The 16234-nt window shown below is 36.8% G+C and overlaps 2 protein-coding genes across 2 annotated transcripts; both read right to left on the bottom strand.

Moving 5' to 3' along the window:
- Nucleotides 1-616: 616 nt before the first annotated feature.
- edem2 (ER degradation enhancer, mannosidase alpha-like 2) lies at nt 617-11214 on the bottom strand. The gene is made up of 11 exons (XM_079589397.1): nt 10935-11214; nt 10534-10644; nt 9376-9415; nt 9179-9284; nt 8853-8978; nt 7142-7353; nt 4181-4322; nt 3706-3830; nt 3410-3554; nt 1302-1423; nt 617-1204 (listed from the first exon to the last, which is right to left on the bottom strand). The coding sequence occupies exons 1-11, from the start codon at nt 11039-11041 to the stop codon at nt 749-751; spliced, it is 1692 nt and encodes a 563-aa protein (XP_079445523.1). The 5' UTR covers nt 11042-11214; the 3' UTR covers nt 617-748.
- Nucleotides 11215-11273: 59 nt separating this feature from the next.
- On the bottom strand, nt 11274-15708 carry LOC306985912 (uncharacterized protein). The gene is made up of 5 exons (XM_079588665.1): nt 15185-15708; nt 13872-14003; nt 13602-13658; nt 13304-13471; nt 11274-12113 (listed from the first exon to the last, which is right to left on the bottom strand). Exons 1-5 carry the CDS (start codon nt 15407-15409, stop codon nt 11985-11987), a joined length of 711 nt encoding a protein of 236 aa, XP_079444791.1. The 5' UTR covers nt 15410-15708; the 3' UTR covers nt 11274-11984.
- Nucleotides 15709-16234: the final 526 nt, after the last annotated feature.

Below are 16234 nucleotides of genomic sequence, written 5' to 3'. Positions count from 1 at the left end.
CATTATAAACGCTATGCTCTCGTTGGCTTTCTCACGTGAAGAGAAAACACGCTTTTTAGACTCGACGCCAGACTGATTAGCTCGACACAGTAGCATTAGTATTAAAATCTCAGTTAAGCAGCAGCGTTTAGTCTTGTGTGGCCTATTAAAGGAATAGTTCACTTACAAATGCAAATTCTGTCATCATTTACTCACTCTCAAGTTGTTTCAAACCTGTATGGATTTCTTTTGTTTTTGTTGAACTCAATGGAAGATATTTTGAAGAATGTCGGTAACCAGACGGTTGATGGACCCCATTGACTTCCATAGTAGGACAAAAAAATACTATGGTAGTCAATGGGGTCCAACAACTGTTTGGTTACCGACATTCTTCAAAATATCTTCTATTGTGTTCAGCAGAAGAAATAAATGCATACAGGTGTGAAACAACTTAAGAGTGAGTAAGTGATGACAGACTTTTCATTTGTAAGTGAACTATTCCTTTAAGTGGATAATTGTTCTCCTTTATTCCCCATATTGTATGACTGACGGTAAAAGTGCAGAATTTGTGAAAATACAGGAAATGCATTTTTTGAGGATTTGATTACAAGAACTGTACTGAACACCAACACTTTTTGTTATCTAAAACTTTTTAATAAAAAGGGTGGGAGAAAAATCCACACATTTTTAGAAAACATTTAATCTCTCCAAAGTTAAATTACAAAGATAATCTACATCTTTACACATTGTTAGCAGTGAGAACGTCTGTTCAAGAGTTGTCCGAGAAGACTTGACCCATGACGGCCAGTTTGGCGCTGAACGGCTGCACGGGGCAGGAGAGCGCAGGAGGTTTCCGCTTCTCTCCTGGCTTCAGTGCGATGCTCTCCGGGGCGCTCCGGTCCCCGGACGTCCCCTCTGATTGGTCCGTGGGAGGCCTGAGTGGTTTTGAGAAGCTGACGAGTATGTCCTGTAGTTCCCTGCGCTCGTCCTGGGATCGGCTGCAGCAGTGGAGCGCGGCGGGGTCGAGCGGGTGAGCCTCCGTGTTAAATATGTACCCCCCCGCGCTGAGAACGCAGTCCCCCTGCAGGCCGCCGAGCTCAAACTCGGTGCCCGTGTTATGAAGGAAGTTGTCGGGATCGAAGAGGAGGTAGAGGTATTTAATGGTCTCGGCCAGGAAGAAGGACTCCATGCGGTTGTCCAGCTTGTGGTCCCTTACGTCCTTCACCTTTGGCGGAAATAAAAAAAGACGAGTACGTTTAGAGACTGTGCTGGATTCAGTCTCAATGTTGCTCAAGGTTTGACACTCATTTCGAGACACTCACAGTGGCAAAGCCACAGTTCACCCGGCTGATCTTGTCAATCGACTCGATTGCGTCCCGGCCAAGCTGCATGAATGTCGGGTCGCCGGTGGCCTTGTACAGATACATGGCGCTCTCGATCAACTCTGCACAACACAATTAGTTACTTCAGTTTCATATATTCATGTAAATTAATCAACACAGATTTTACAGCAAACTGTGACTGTTATTTGCAAAGCCATTGCGGTTGCTGAAGGCTGAATCACTCTACATGACTTTTAACAGCAGAATGTAAAACACTAGGCATCACACACTAAAAGACTCATACACTACTAAATTTTCAAGTTGTTACAAACACGAACTCAAGAAACACGCGGCTAGTTGAGTTTACGCATGACAAAAAATCAGCTCAAAATATCAAACATGTTTGATCGCGACGACTGGATGGAATCAATAGTCTGAAGTAAAAAATATGAAAATAATTAGCAGTTTGTGCCCATCATAAGATTTTCTGTGAAATCTGTCAACTTAAATCTGAAGACTGGCTTTGACTTCCGACAACCAGCGCCCGTCCAGACTGTAAATCTGGCAAAAAGTTATATAGTGTATTCCGGCCTTAAAGCAATCTTAACCCTTATAAAGCATAAAAAAAAGACTCACATTCCAGGGCTGTTGTGAAAATCTCTGTAATTTCATATTATACATGAACATGGCGTATTACACACGTCGTCGCGATCAAACATGTTTGATATTTTGAGCTGATTTTAGAACACGCGTCGGTTTAATTTGTCATGCGTCAACTCAACTAGCCGTGTGTTTCTGCGCGTGTTTGTTGTGTTCGTGTTTGTAACAACTTGAAAATCTTGTTGTGTATGATCCTCAGTCTTTTAGTTTGATGCAAGAAAGAATATTTTTTATCAATATAGAGACATTTTATTTGAATATTTTGTTATATGAGAATTACCAGTATTTGTTTATTCCTTGAACTTATAACTCGGCACAAAACAATCCACATTTATGAATCCTACAAAATCCTTCTTGAACAAAACAAGATCAAAACAACATACACTACTGTTCAAAAGTTTGGGCACACTAAGATTATTATTATTTTTTTTATAATAAAAGAGCTTTTATTCAGCAAGGATGCATTGAATTGATCAATAGTGACAGTAAAGACATTTTACAGAAATGTATGCTGTTCTTTCTGTTAACTTGTGTTCCTCATAGGATCCTAAAAAAAAATTAGTTAGGTTTCCACAAAAATATGAAGCTGCACAACTGTTTTCAACACTGACAATAATCAGAAATGTTTCTTGATCATCAAATCCTCATATCAGAATGATTTCTGAAGGATCATGTGACTGACTGGAGTAATGATGCTGAAAATGCAGCTTAATCATAATCATAGGAATAAATTACATTTGACAATATATTACAATAGAAAACAGTTATTCTGAATAGTCATAATATTTTATAACATTACTGTATTTTTGATCAAATAAATGCAGCCTTAGCGAGAGAGAGAGACTTCTTTTAAGAACATTAAAAGTCTTACCAACCCTAAACATTCAAACGGTAGTGTAAATATTACTTTAGAATGTTTTCTAACGGAATACATTTACTTTACTCCCATAAACTAACTTTTATGATGAAATATCGACTTCTTTAAAATGTAGACTATTTGGTCTTTGAACTTTTGCTCGGCACCCCTTCCAGACTGTAGTTCATTTGATATTATTTATATCACTTACATTTGGTGTATAGTGTGTCTAAGCATACATTTTCATGTTTATCAACATTTGTCTCAAAAATACTTGATGGAAAAAAAGGCATCAAATCACTTCTAAAGCCTCAGTTGACATTGACCCAGAATGCAAAAATGACTATATATATATATATATGTATGTATGTATGTATGTATGTATATATATATTTTTTTCATTTTTTTTTTCAAATGGTTATATCTATTTACAAAACTCGTTTAAACAATAAATGAATAAATACCGGTATGTATTTTATGTTTTTCAGAAAAGCTCAGGAATGTGATATAATGGTTTAAAAAGCAACTAATCAATGGTTTGAGGACTCTTCATGCATGTATTGCTCTCTTGTGCCGTGTGTTTTGTAGATACCTGGCCGCAGAGGGTAGCCCTCGCGTTTGTCCACGGTGTAGCCTTGAGGAATGCTGTAGAACTCTGGGAGGCCTCCGAACTGACGCCAAACACTGTAGTAGTTATGGAAGGTCTTTGTGGCACTGGAAATATCACCTATCAAAGTCTGATATTAAATAAACACATGTGCATTACTAGGCGCCACAGGAATCTGCTCTCAGATGCAAATATAGATGACAGATATACAGAAAATGGTGTTTTTTCCTTTGTCTTGTGACATACTGGACCGGTGAACGGAGAAAGATCTGCTTCCTCACCTGCAGTCCCGGCCAGAACGCCTCCAGAGATTGAAACACTGGCATTGATACTGTTCCTTTATGCATCTGCACCCACAGATACCAATCATCAAACTTAGTGTAGTTCTTTATGGACTTATCAAATTCTGCAACACACATTTGAAAGTTGATAATGCTTTCACGCAAGCAAGATAAGGAAAAGATAAACAGCAATTAGTGGATTAGTTGGTGTTATGATGATTATCTAATGATATCTAAATGAATAGCAATTTAGCAAGTTATCAATTGTACATACACTCAACAAATTTGGTGTAGGATTTACTTTGAAACCATTTTCACTTAGAAATTGCAAGTAAACTTCACGAATAATTACAAAGAAACGGCATTGAATTAAACATGACATTTTGAAGTAGAAAGACTGAAATAGTTTTTTCTTGTAAAACTATTGTACAATGCTTGTGTTATGCAGCTGCTTTATTCAGTATTTCATGTTTACCTTGAAACATTGCCAGCAGCTCCTCATCTTGCAGCAGGATGGCCCCCTTCACGAGATACTCGAAGTACGAGTCCACTCCCGCCCCGATCCCTGCGTCCTGAGCCACCCACTTAGAAGTTATGACATCTATATGATTGCCCACCTGAAGAGATGAGATGGTTATGTGATAATGTTAACAAGAACAGTGAATGTCAATAATGGAGTCACAGCACATATTTCTATTTCAAAAATCCATTTTTTTCTAGACTTCTCGATCAATGTTACAAACCATATTTAACAACTGATAAATGATTTTAATATATTGTATAATATAATATGAATATTGTGGCTAGGTACTGTAGCTCATACTCATCAATTAACACCAAACCCAGACAAGTTCAATGCACAGCAATTAATGAAAACTGCAATGCTAAATTACAGATTTACATTTGATATGCTTTCACACATTCACTGACTAAAAACATTTTAAATTCATATTATAAGTTTGAAAATAATATTGTAACTGATGTAACTGAAATACTATTTTCAAAATAATGGTAGAATATGCTATCCACCCTATTAAAGTGCCCCAATTATGCTTCTTTGGATATGACCTTTTATGTATTTTGTGTTAATAACTGTAGCTGGTAGTAAATGTAAAATGTCTGCAAAGTTTCAAAGCTCAAAGTATCATACATGGAGTTATTGTCTATCAAAAAGAAGAATAAAAGCTACTTATGTTTGTAAAATATTTGCATAACGCCAGCCAATGGTCTTCATTGGCTGCCTGCGAACAACATCTACTTTGAAAAAACAAGTCGAGCACAATTGATTAATCACAAGAGACTGGGCCATCTGACCAATCAGAGCAGAGTTGACCAATCACAACAGACTGGGCCATCTAACCAATCAGAGCATAGTAGACCAATCACAACAGACTGAGCCATCTGACCAATCAGAGCATAGTAGACCAATCACAACAGACTGGGCCATCTAACCAATCAGATCAGAGTAGACCAATCACAACAGACTGGGCCATCTGACCAATCAGAGCAGAGTTGACCAATCACAACAGACTGGGCCATCTGACCAATCAGAGCAGAGTTGACCAATCACAACAGACTGAGCCATCTGACCAATCAGAGCAGAGTAGACCAATCACAACAGACTGGGCCATGTGACCAATCAGAGCAGAGTAGACCAATCACAACAGACTGAGCCATCTGACCAATCAGAGCAGAGTTGACCAATCACAACAGACTGAGCCATCTGACCAATCAGAGAAGAGAATTTCTCAATTTCATATCTTAGAAAACAGAATAGGGCAATAGAAACAGAAATATTTTTTTTTAATCTAGACCTGGAAATGACTTAAATTCTCATCAAGTGGATGCTCACACTGCTGGTGGTTGAGGAGAGATCCCCTGATATGATTGTAAAGCACTTTGGGTGTACAGTAGTACATATGAAAGCGCTATATAAATGCCTCATTCATTCAAATTAAATTCTACTGTGTAGGAACGCTGTGGTCATATACAATTATTTATTTTTTTGCACGTGTGTGTGAGCTCAGCAAATAACATTGCTACTCATGTCATTTCACAAGCAAAGAGGGTTTACATTGTGGCCCTAAAGCCTAATTCTCAGGGTCAGAGAGAGGGTGGAGACTGATCACAAACATTTTTTGTTTTAAATTATAATTTTTGGTGCAAATCATTTGCTAACATTATAAACTAAATAATTTTTTTTATCAAATAATATAATTAAAAATAATAAAACAAGCTTTTAAACCAGCTTGCAAATATGTCGAGCTATGCAAAATGCTAAACTGTTCATTTAAATCAGATTTGGATCTCTAAAAGCTTCATAGTTCTATTGAATACTTAATCCCAATAAAGAAAACAGGGATTGGGAAAATAATCTGTTTTCTGTGAACTCAAATTCTGTTGTATACAACCAATTATCCTTGAATCACACGGAGAAACAACATAAACAGAGATTTTGCCTTTTTAATCAGCCAGCCACCCTGTCCTAGTAGTTGCTGTTAAAGCGATTAACATTCTGGTAAGAAAGCAGGGGCTAAAACATAAATATTAATGTTATTAGAGGCATTTGGTCAAAGCTTTTCAGAAGAGACATTTCTGGGTGGTTTAAGGACGGCTGAGTGCGGTCAGTAGGACTGCAGGGTACGGGCAGGTCATTCAGGACACATTACACTCATATATTGTAGTTTGAAGTAAAAATGTACTGTTAATGTGGAGTTAAAGTGATAGTTCACCCCAAAACTAGAATTCTCTCTTCATTTACTAACCCTCACACCATCCCCAATTCATGACTTTCTTTCTTCAGATAAATACAAACAATGACTTACAGAGTTCATTCGCCCCAATGGAAAGCATATTTACACTGTCTGAATCGTTCCCTATCCCCTATATGCCATATATGTGCCATTAACCACAGTAAATGTGTGAATAAGTGACAGATTTCAGCATCTATTTATAATGTAGGGGGCGGGGCTTCAGATTCTAGAGAGCATTTGATTGGACAGTAAATCTGATGAGAAGCTGAAGTGTCATCAAAATCATTGACCCACATTGGAGGAAGTGAGACTGTAAGTTTTGAATGCTTATATCTTCTAAATGTGAATTTTGTCATTGTTTTGGAGCACATAGCTTATAGATAACAGTAAGGCTAACATATTCATACTAAAATGATATCATGGGGACTTTAAAAAGTCATGTAAACACACAGTTTACATATGCTTACTCCACGAACATGGAAAACAGCGATACGACAAACATACAGAAAGCCTTCGTCTGCGGCGTTGTGTTATTGTCTTAGCACAGGTGGCTAGTTCCGATAACCGAGTTCCTGTAACCACCTGGTGTGAGACTAGATCATGTTCATGTCTGGGTGAACTATCCCTTTAGAAACATCACGGCTGTACTACGAACAGCTTGATCCCAGATAAAAAGATTTTACCAGGCCAATTTCTGAGCGTCTTCTCCATAAGGCCCTGAGAGCTTTGCGAGCCACGTCCTCAAACACAGGGTCTCCGGTCAGTCGGCTGAGGGTGGAGAACTCCAGGATGAAGGTGCCCACTCCAGCCGTGCAGGTGACGGGGGTCTCGGCGGGGTCCACCCCCCGCAGCAGGTTCACCGTGCCGTACGGCATCCCTGTGGGCGTCTGGAAGGCTGAGAAGGGACAGAATGGATCAAAACCGACAGCATTATTCAATTATCATGATCAAATATTATCATGATTCTAATATATTTTCAAATGCCAGATTAGGATTAGTGCATTGAAGGTGAGAATAGGATTTCAAGGAGTTTTGGATACATCCATACATGCATTTTGGGCAAATATTGTTCACACATCCTTATGAAAGATGCAATTTTATGTCCCAATACTGGGATACTAGCTTAGCTAATGCTTAAAACTACATGTTTTTCTAAAATTAATAGGAGTATGAAGATTCAGTCTTGTTTTCTGTGAACACTATTAGCATGGTAAACTGGTGATGAATGTATGTACTGTATGATGTAGCAGTTTCAAATTATTACTTTTTGATTTAATGGCAGGAAATACAATATATATACTAAAAAACTAAAATGAACAAAACGATAAATGGAGAGTTAAGACAATCATTACATAAAAAACACTATATGCACGCATTCATCTGTGTTATTTTTATATTAATTATATACTGTTATAGTATTTATTAATATTTTGAGTGACCTTTTATTTTGTATTTTAGTTTTCATTTTTAATTTAATTTTTGCGTAATTTTTTATTTATTTTTTTAAAGGGGCATTGTGGAGTTTTCAGCGGCATCTAGCGGTGATGTTTCAGATTGCAACCCATACGTTTACAAGCGAGTGCTCGTGCTTTAAAAAAAATATATATTATTATGTGGAGTTTGTGTCTCAGTCACTGGATTTCGCGGCAAATCCGACCCGGACACTTCACATAGAAATAGGAATACTTGCTTTCAGAGAAAAGAGCAAAACCCGCCAAGTGGATCATTTTATTGTGAGATTACAACCCCTTCACACACAGGCAATAAACAATTTATTCATTTTAGTAGAAAAACTCCACATAGCACCTTTTATATTTCGTTATTTTTAATTTTCCGTTTTAGTCATTTAGTCATTTTATTTGTTATTTGCGGGTATTTTTTTAATCATTAAAGTCCCCATGAAATCAAATTTGACAATTCTTATTTTTTTAAATGGAATATTGCAGTAATTATTATAAATCATTTATCCGTGCACATCATTATGTTTTACTTTAAATATATGTGTCCTTGTAATCTTTAATCAAAATAACATCCCCTCCCTCTTCCAGAGACATCTCTTCTCTGATGATGCGTTTACTGGCGTGAGGGCGGGGCAAAGTGCTGTCACTCACATGAGATCCACCAATAGCAAACCACAACCATCCAATCAATTCCCCATCGACAAAATCAAGCCCCGCCCAACATTTCTTCTTGTTCTAGAAGCCGTTTCACTCAGATATACATCACAATAGTGAAGAAAACCCTATTGCAACTTCCTTTTCATGCCATCTTTAACTAAATGTATGGCTCATTTTCTGTGCTTCAATGACAAATGCAACAAACGAATCATGTTAAATATGTTTCAGGTAGTGATATGTTTGAATCTGGTTTTGAAGTGTCCATGAGCTCCCTCACCAGGCAGCAGTTTGCGTGCGGCGTCCTCGGCCAAGCGCAGGAGGGGTCCAGAGCAGGGCCAGCCCTCCTCCACCTCCATCCCAGCGCGCTTGGAGAGCAGATGGGCCGAGAGAAGCCCACCAACCACTGGACACAGAAACACATTTCATCAAGTCACCATATTATAAACGCATGCACTGGTGACACTCACTGAATGCCGAATAATACAGAATAAATAAAGATAAATAAGTAGGGGTGTAAAATATATATCGTGTCACAATATATCGCAATACAAAAATGCAACAGTATATATACATATATATAATATACATATATGGATGCCTTACCTCGTATATTGGTCTCAAACACAGATGCATTGACATCCGTGTCGAAATCCACCGTGTCCTGAAGCAGAGTGGCCACGCGCTGGAACTCTGTGTGGTTTCCCAATACCTGTGAGCAAGAAGGAAAAGCATTCTCTGCATCTGAACTACAGAAAACCACTGTACGGCACCGAAGAATCTTGTTGAATGGAATTTCCTACCAGCAATGTGTCCAGAGCATCAATGAGTGTGAGGGAAAAACTTGAAGGAAAAAGGGACAAATAGAGAGTATTTGTATATATATTTATATATAGAGAGCCGATAATTCTTTATATTTTAAAGCCGATAACCGATATATTGGCCGATAAATCTAAATCCCAATTTTTATATAATTTTAACCTGATTACAAAAACAAAAGTCTCACCATTAAAAGCAATGTCCCTCCCAAGCACAGAATTATAATATTCTCATTATAATTTTATATAGCCAACATGACCAATATACCATATTTAAAAGTAAAAGTCCTGGCAGAAAGCGATGCATAAGGATGAAGTGTAACGACGCCCAGTTCTAGGAATGCACTAATATTTTGTTGATAGTACCAGTTTGCAACAATTATTAGTTAACACTAAGTTGTCAACACAACTTATATTATACGAAAACATTTTTTGGATATACCCAAAAACTTTTTCAGCAACACAGGGTGATCGCGGGAGACTTTTACGGGCTTTTCCCAAATCACAGAAGTGACCTCGACGTCCGGGTTAGCGGTAGCATAAGCCATCAGGCAAGTGTTATTTAAATAAAGATGTACATACAAACTTTCCAATGCCTCGTTGAACCTATTTGTACTAGAAGTTTGGCACCATTCTGGGCATTATTAGTGGGGTAATTTAGGCGTTTGGCTCAAGGTCATGGTGCAAAGGACCCTAGGATGAAATTACTCCGAACCATCCCTTTAAGAGATTCCAATCCTATTTCAAGCAATTCAAAACCATCACGGCGAAGAGTGTGCATCTGAAGTGCCTCAGCTGAAGGAAATAATCCATTATCGGCTTTAATAAATCAGCCAATTTTTCTTATTGGGCCGATAACTTTAACATAAAAAAAATTATATCGCCTGATGCCGATATGGTGGCCGATATATCGTGCATCCCTAATCTATATATTTTCTTTTTGGGGGAGAATACAATGTGTTTTCATTGGTTATTTGCTGGCTTGTTTGCTGGCAACACCTATTCAAATGCATTTTAATATACTGCCGAAGAGCGAAATTGTCGAAATGCCTCTCATTAAATACAGTTGGAGAGCGCTGTGGCAGTGTGCTGTCCTTTTCCTTGTTATTGAAGAACAGAAATGTTTCTGCTGTAAGCTCATACCTTCCCCAGGTGTCCTGTCCATCACACGTCAGAGGTCTCAACTCATCATAAGGATATGCGTTTTCTAAGTAGCTGTTGTAAGCATGATAAAACATCGACTTTATTCGGTCCCTGTTAAGACAAATAAAACATATCAAACCGCTTTAAACAGGAATGATTGTCAATAGCAGTATTTATAAGGCATTATGACAGGTGACAGACTGCTGTATTTACACATGACCATATGGCAAAGCCGATTGACTGACAGCAAATACCCCTTCCTGACCATAAAGGACAGAGATTTATACTTGTTACAGCAGTTGTAACTACTTATTAACTATATACGGCACCCCGATCATCTGGTCCTCTTATTACACATCACTAATTAATGATGAATGTAGCGTATCATACACGAATCTCACCTGTAATGAGACATTTCCTGCTCAGTAAAATCTCTGCCTTTAACATGACTGATGATGGGAGACACGTATGTGGCGCAAAAAACGGCGGAGAAAAGGAAAGTAAGCATCAAGTAACGAGATGTGAGCAGACATAAACAATACTATAATTTCAAGCGACATGGATATGCACAAAATACTACAAACAGTGACAATAGGAAGTTGACATAGTGCGCATGCGCATGAGTGAATGCTGACGTGCAGGTAGCACGCGCTGTCGATTTTAAAATAAAAGCCCTGCGACTGAGAAAATATAAAAGTAATTGGTTCTAAAACAAAAACACACACACACAAAATGCATTTCACAGTGTAAGTCTTTTAAAAAAGCTTTTATTCATTTATTTATTTTTAAACCTACTTACAGTAAAAGTGGACTAATGGAGAGAATCAACAAAACAAGACATCAGCAACACCAAAGCAGCAAAATTATGGATAAAGTGATGTCCATAATGAGTTTCTGAATATTGGAAGTATTGATATGATGAAATGCCTGACAGTTTCCAAACATTACACTATCCAATAAAACTTCAAACACTGTAATTCAGACAAATAAACACCTTCTTCGACCCAACACGTTTTAACAGATGAATCCATTGAAATAACATGAGATAAGTTACTGAGTGTATTTTGTATAGTGTTAGTTAGACTAATGAGAACACATGAATAACGTAGTCAGCGTTAAATTATTACAGCTGTCATTTTGGCTCAATTTGCAGCACCAGATGTGAGCGTCCATATACATTATGTGCATGTAACTGTTTAACATGAATATCTTTTGAGCTCGCTATGCATAAACCATATATAGAGCTATTGAATAAAACATATACAACCAGAAGAAAGATAATCATACGATTTCTTATGAGCTTGACACAATCTCAGTTTATCATTTCACTGAAGGATTATTATACAAAACACTTGTTCTTTTTTCTTTAAGTGAAAGTGAATAAATAATGATAAAGGGAAAATGAATGTGCATACTGTTTTAAATAATGTGGTGTGGAGCTGAACTGTGATTTAATACGCCGTCACACTCAGCAGCCTCTGCCAGCAGTTTATGAGTCTTCCCATCATTTTCACTCTCCACTGATGTCTTCCCTTACGCTTCTTCCCCGGCTCGCAAGATGCTTTCTTGCATCTGTTGGCCTGCAAAGTAGTAAATTTTTCTAAATCATCATCTTTTTACTTCAGATTATTACTATCAGATTAACTTTATTTGGATTATTAAAGCCACAATCAATCAATCAATCAATCAATCAATCAATCAATCAATCAATCAATCAATCAATCAATCAATCTCTAGTAAATAAATAAATAGAATACATTTCTAAATAAAAACATTTCTAGATTATGTTATCCTGTTTATTTCAGATTACGATTATTCAGTCAAAAATAATTATTCAATTAACTTTTTGATAAATAAATACATTTATTTCAGAATATAAATATTCAGATGAATGTTTTTAATTATTCAATCAACAAATAAATAAACAAACAAACAAATTAATTAATTAATTTCTAGATTCTTACCTTCTGTTTGTTTTAGATTATAATTAATTATTCTGATTAACTTTATTTTGATAAACAAATAAATACATTTCTAGATGATGTAATCCTCTGTTTATTTATGATTATAATTATTAATATTAACTTTTTTTCGATGACCAAACAAACAAACAAATAAATATATTTATTTCAAATTATAATTGTTCAGATTATTGTTCTTAATTATTCAATCAACAAACAAACAAACAACTTATTTAATTTCTAGATTGTTACCTTTTGTTTGTTTTAGATTATAATTAATTATTCAGATTAACTTTATTTTTATAAATAAATAAATAACTACATTTCTAGACTATGTAATCCTCTGTTACATTTCACATTATAATAATTCAGATGAACTTCATTTTGATTTTTAAATAAATACATTTCTTGATCATGTAACCTTTCGTTTATTTCACATTATAGTTATTCAGATGAACTTTAGTTTGATAAATACACAAATACAAATAATAATTTCTAGATGATGTAATCCTCTGTTTAGCTCACATTTCAATTATTCAGATGAACTTTATTTTGATAAATAAATAAATAAATAAATTTCTTGATCATGTAATCTTCCGTATATTTCACATTACAGTTATTCATATGAACTTTAGTTTGATAAACAAAAAAAACAAAAAAATAAATACATTTCTAGATTATGTAATCCTCTTGTTTATTTCACATCATAATTATTAAGATTATCTTTGATCATTCAATCAGCAAACAAACAAACAAACAAACAAACAAACAAACAAACAAACAAACAAACAAACAAACAAACACTATACCAAGCTTTGGGGTCTGCAGCAGTTTTTCCGGATGAGCTGTGCCATCTGTCCCACCACCTTCGCCATGTCCCCGCCTCTGTCCACTCGGTCCCGCTGCTGCCTCTTGCTTTCACTCAAGCATCTGAAGTTTTGGGTCATATTATAGATGTCTCGCAGGATACGGTGAACCTATCGCACAATTATTAAGACGCCAGCAAAAAGAAAAGCGCTCAGTTTATCAACAGTCTCTGAAAAACATCAAAGACAAAGTACAGTGTATTAAGGAAACATACATGTATCTATGTACAGGTGGCTGTACCTTCTCAGAAGGACAGTGGTCCTTTTCTTTTGATAAGTCAAATGAACCAGTCAGATTCTGGGCCAAGAGTGAAAAGAGCAAACACATTCAATCAGTTCACCTTCTACACATAACCAGAAGAGGGCAACAAGTGAACACGTTCATAACTAATCTTCCAGTAGTTATGAGAGAATGCTTATGTAATTTGTTAAAAGATCAAACAAGAAAATCAGATATGCTACATGAACAGCGTGCTTGACGTGGATTCTGGTTATCTGACATGACACTCACCAGGTTTTGGAGCTCGACCAGGATGACGGCCCTGTAGGTGCTGATGATCACAGAATAATCGCACGCGCGTTTACCGTGGGCCACTGCGAGCAGCAGCATGACAGCCACACAGACAGCGGGCCTGTTCACACACTGAGCAAAACAAGCACGTTATCAATAGCCCATTTCTCATTGGTGATGTAACATTTTACTTTGTGCAGAATGTTGCAACCTGATGCACCAGCAGCCTATTGAAAATATATATAAAATTAAATTAATTATTTACCCAATTCATTTAATCTAACTGATAAGTGTGGTAATTTAAGTCTTAAAGGGATAGTTCACCCAAACATTTGAACTTCCAAAACCTGTATGAATTTCTTAGTTCTGCTGAATAAATATGATATTTTGAAGAATATGGGAAACTGAATAGTTCTGGGGAACCATTGACTTCCATAGTATTTTTTTCCCTACTATGGAATGGTGCCCCAAAGCGGCCTGGTTACAAACTTTTGTCAAAATATCTCCTTTCATGTTCAAAATTTCATGTTTGGATTAACCCGAGGGCGAGTAAATGATGACAGATTTTTTATTTTTGAGTGAGCTATCCCTTTAAGTGTTTTACACACATAACAAATCATAGTGCAGACTCTTGATCTTTACATGGCTGCTATAAAGTCAAGTGACCAGAAGCCATTGTCTGTCCGAGCTCTATAAAACATGTCATAATGCATAGGCAATAGGCCTGCAACTATATCATATTTAGAGACTATTGTTGTAATTTTAGGATTTCTCTGATCAAAGCATAAACATGTCTCATTTGTGACCAGTCACGTTTTGAACAAACTGATTCACATTATAATTAGCCATTTCAAAGCATTGTTACATTAAATCAAAGCAAATATTATCATTAATTTCCCCCTCAGTACTGCCTAATAGACTAGGCTACTTTATCAGTTGGTCTCATTGAAAATTTATAATAGAAAAGTAAAATATACACAAAAAAAAAAATGCTGGGTTGTTTCGATCCATGTTTGGGTCAAATAAAATATTGGTTTATTTATTTTTTTTGTCCATATTTGACCCAAACATGGGTGGAAACAACCCAGCATTTATTAGTGTACTTTTATACACTTTTTATTTCACCTTATAGAAAAGCACGCAGTGTTACTGAGTTAGCACGTGTTCACTTATTAATTCTGGGATTAAATGGGTTAATTTAGAATCTGATAGCGCTTTTAGTATTAGTAATAGTATTGCAAGTTACTGTTTTTTTTTTTCCAAGAAACAGAAGAGAGAATACAGTCGTAATGCGCAGTGATGATGGATCTTACCATTGACCATGGGATGAAGAGGGACTCTTGCGCGCACCAGTCAGGGCTTGGAAATGTGGACATGGTCCAGCGGCGTCCAACGCCTGTTACATGTTTCTCACAGAACACTTCAACAACGGTCCGACCGAAAAAGATCAACCTTAAAAACGCGTTTTTTGGTCTAGTTGGAGTTATTGGTCTGGCGAGAGGCGCGTTGATGAGGCTTAACCGCGTCCATTCCAGCATTGGTGAAAGAGAAGTGTCGAGGCTCTCATGTGTCTCCGCCGTCACGGGCTGCTGCTGCCATCGCGCTTCTGATTTCACCAGGTCTCTAGTCTGATCAAGTCGAGAAAACTTCCGCGATCAATCAACTTTGCGCTTTGTTTCGGTTTCGGCTGGGAGATCACTTTATAAACCTGGTGCACTAAGGGTTTGATTCCTCACTGGACCTGGCTGTGATCAGGAAATGACTCTTTTATTTCTACAATGATCCATGTATGGACAGACGAAAACCTTCATCTTTTTATTGTCCAAACATTTGTGTCAGGTTTCAATGTGTGTGTGTGTGGTTTGTGTCAGGCTGATAAAATCATCACATCCCGCATATGTTTTTTAAATTGATTTGATTTCCCTGAAGGAAATTCCAGTAATTAACAGGCAGAGAAATAATAATGGCAGGGCAGGGTCATCTTCAGGGAAATGTTGTAAAGAAGGGGTCGACAGCTCAGGTCCAGCTCTATGTCCGTGTTTCTGAACCTAACTCATATTCTATCATCAGCTCAATAGTGAATTAATCAAAACTTCACACCAGAGCAGCATTGCTGTAGCCATGATGCTCAACTGTTTTCGATGTACAGTAGGCCTATACTCAAGTCAGTGTGAATAAAGATGGAAGAATAGACCAATCACAATTCAGTAGGCTCATAACGTCACTACTAAAAAATGTCAAACATTTATCCTTGACCTGTTAACTGCCCCGCTAGTGGGAATCTTAGCACACCTCCCCCTTTGCCTCCCACCTTATAATCTGCCAATTTTATTATCAAATCTTTTTCTAATTTTGACAAAAGT

This window comes from Phoxinus phoxinus (assembly GCF_949152265.1).
Source record: "Phoxinus phoxinus genome assembly, chromosome: 18".
Taxonomy (NCBI): domain Eukaryota; kingdom Metazoa; phylum Chordata; class Actinopteri; order Cypriniformes; family Leuciscidae; genus Phoxinus; species Phoxinus phoxinus.
The sequence above is the reverse complement of the archived record's forward strand: the minus strand, read 5'-3'. Positions and strand labels throughout refer to the sequence as shown.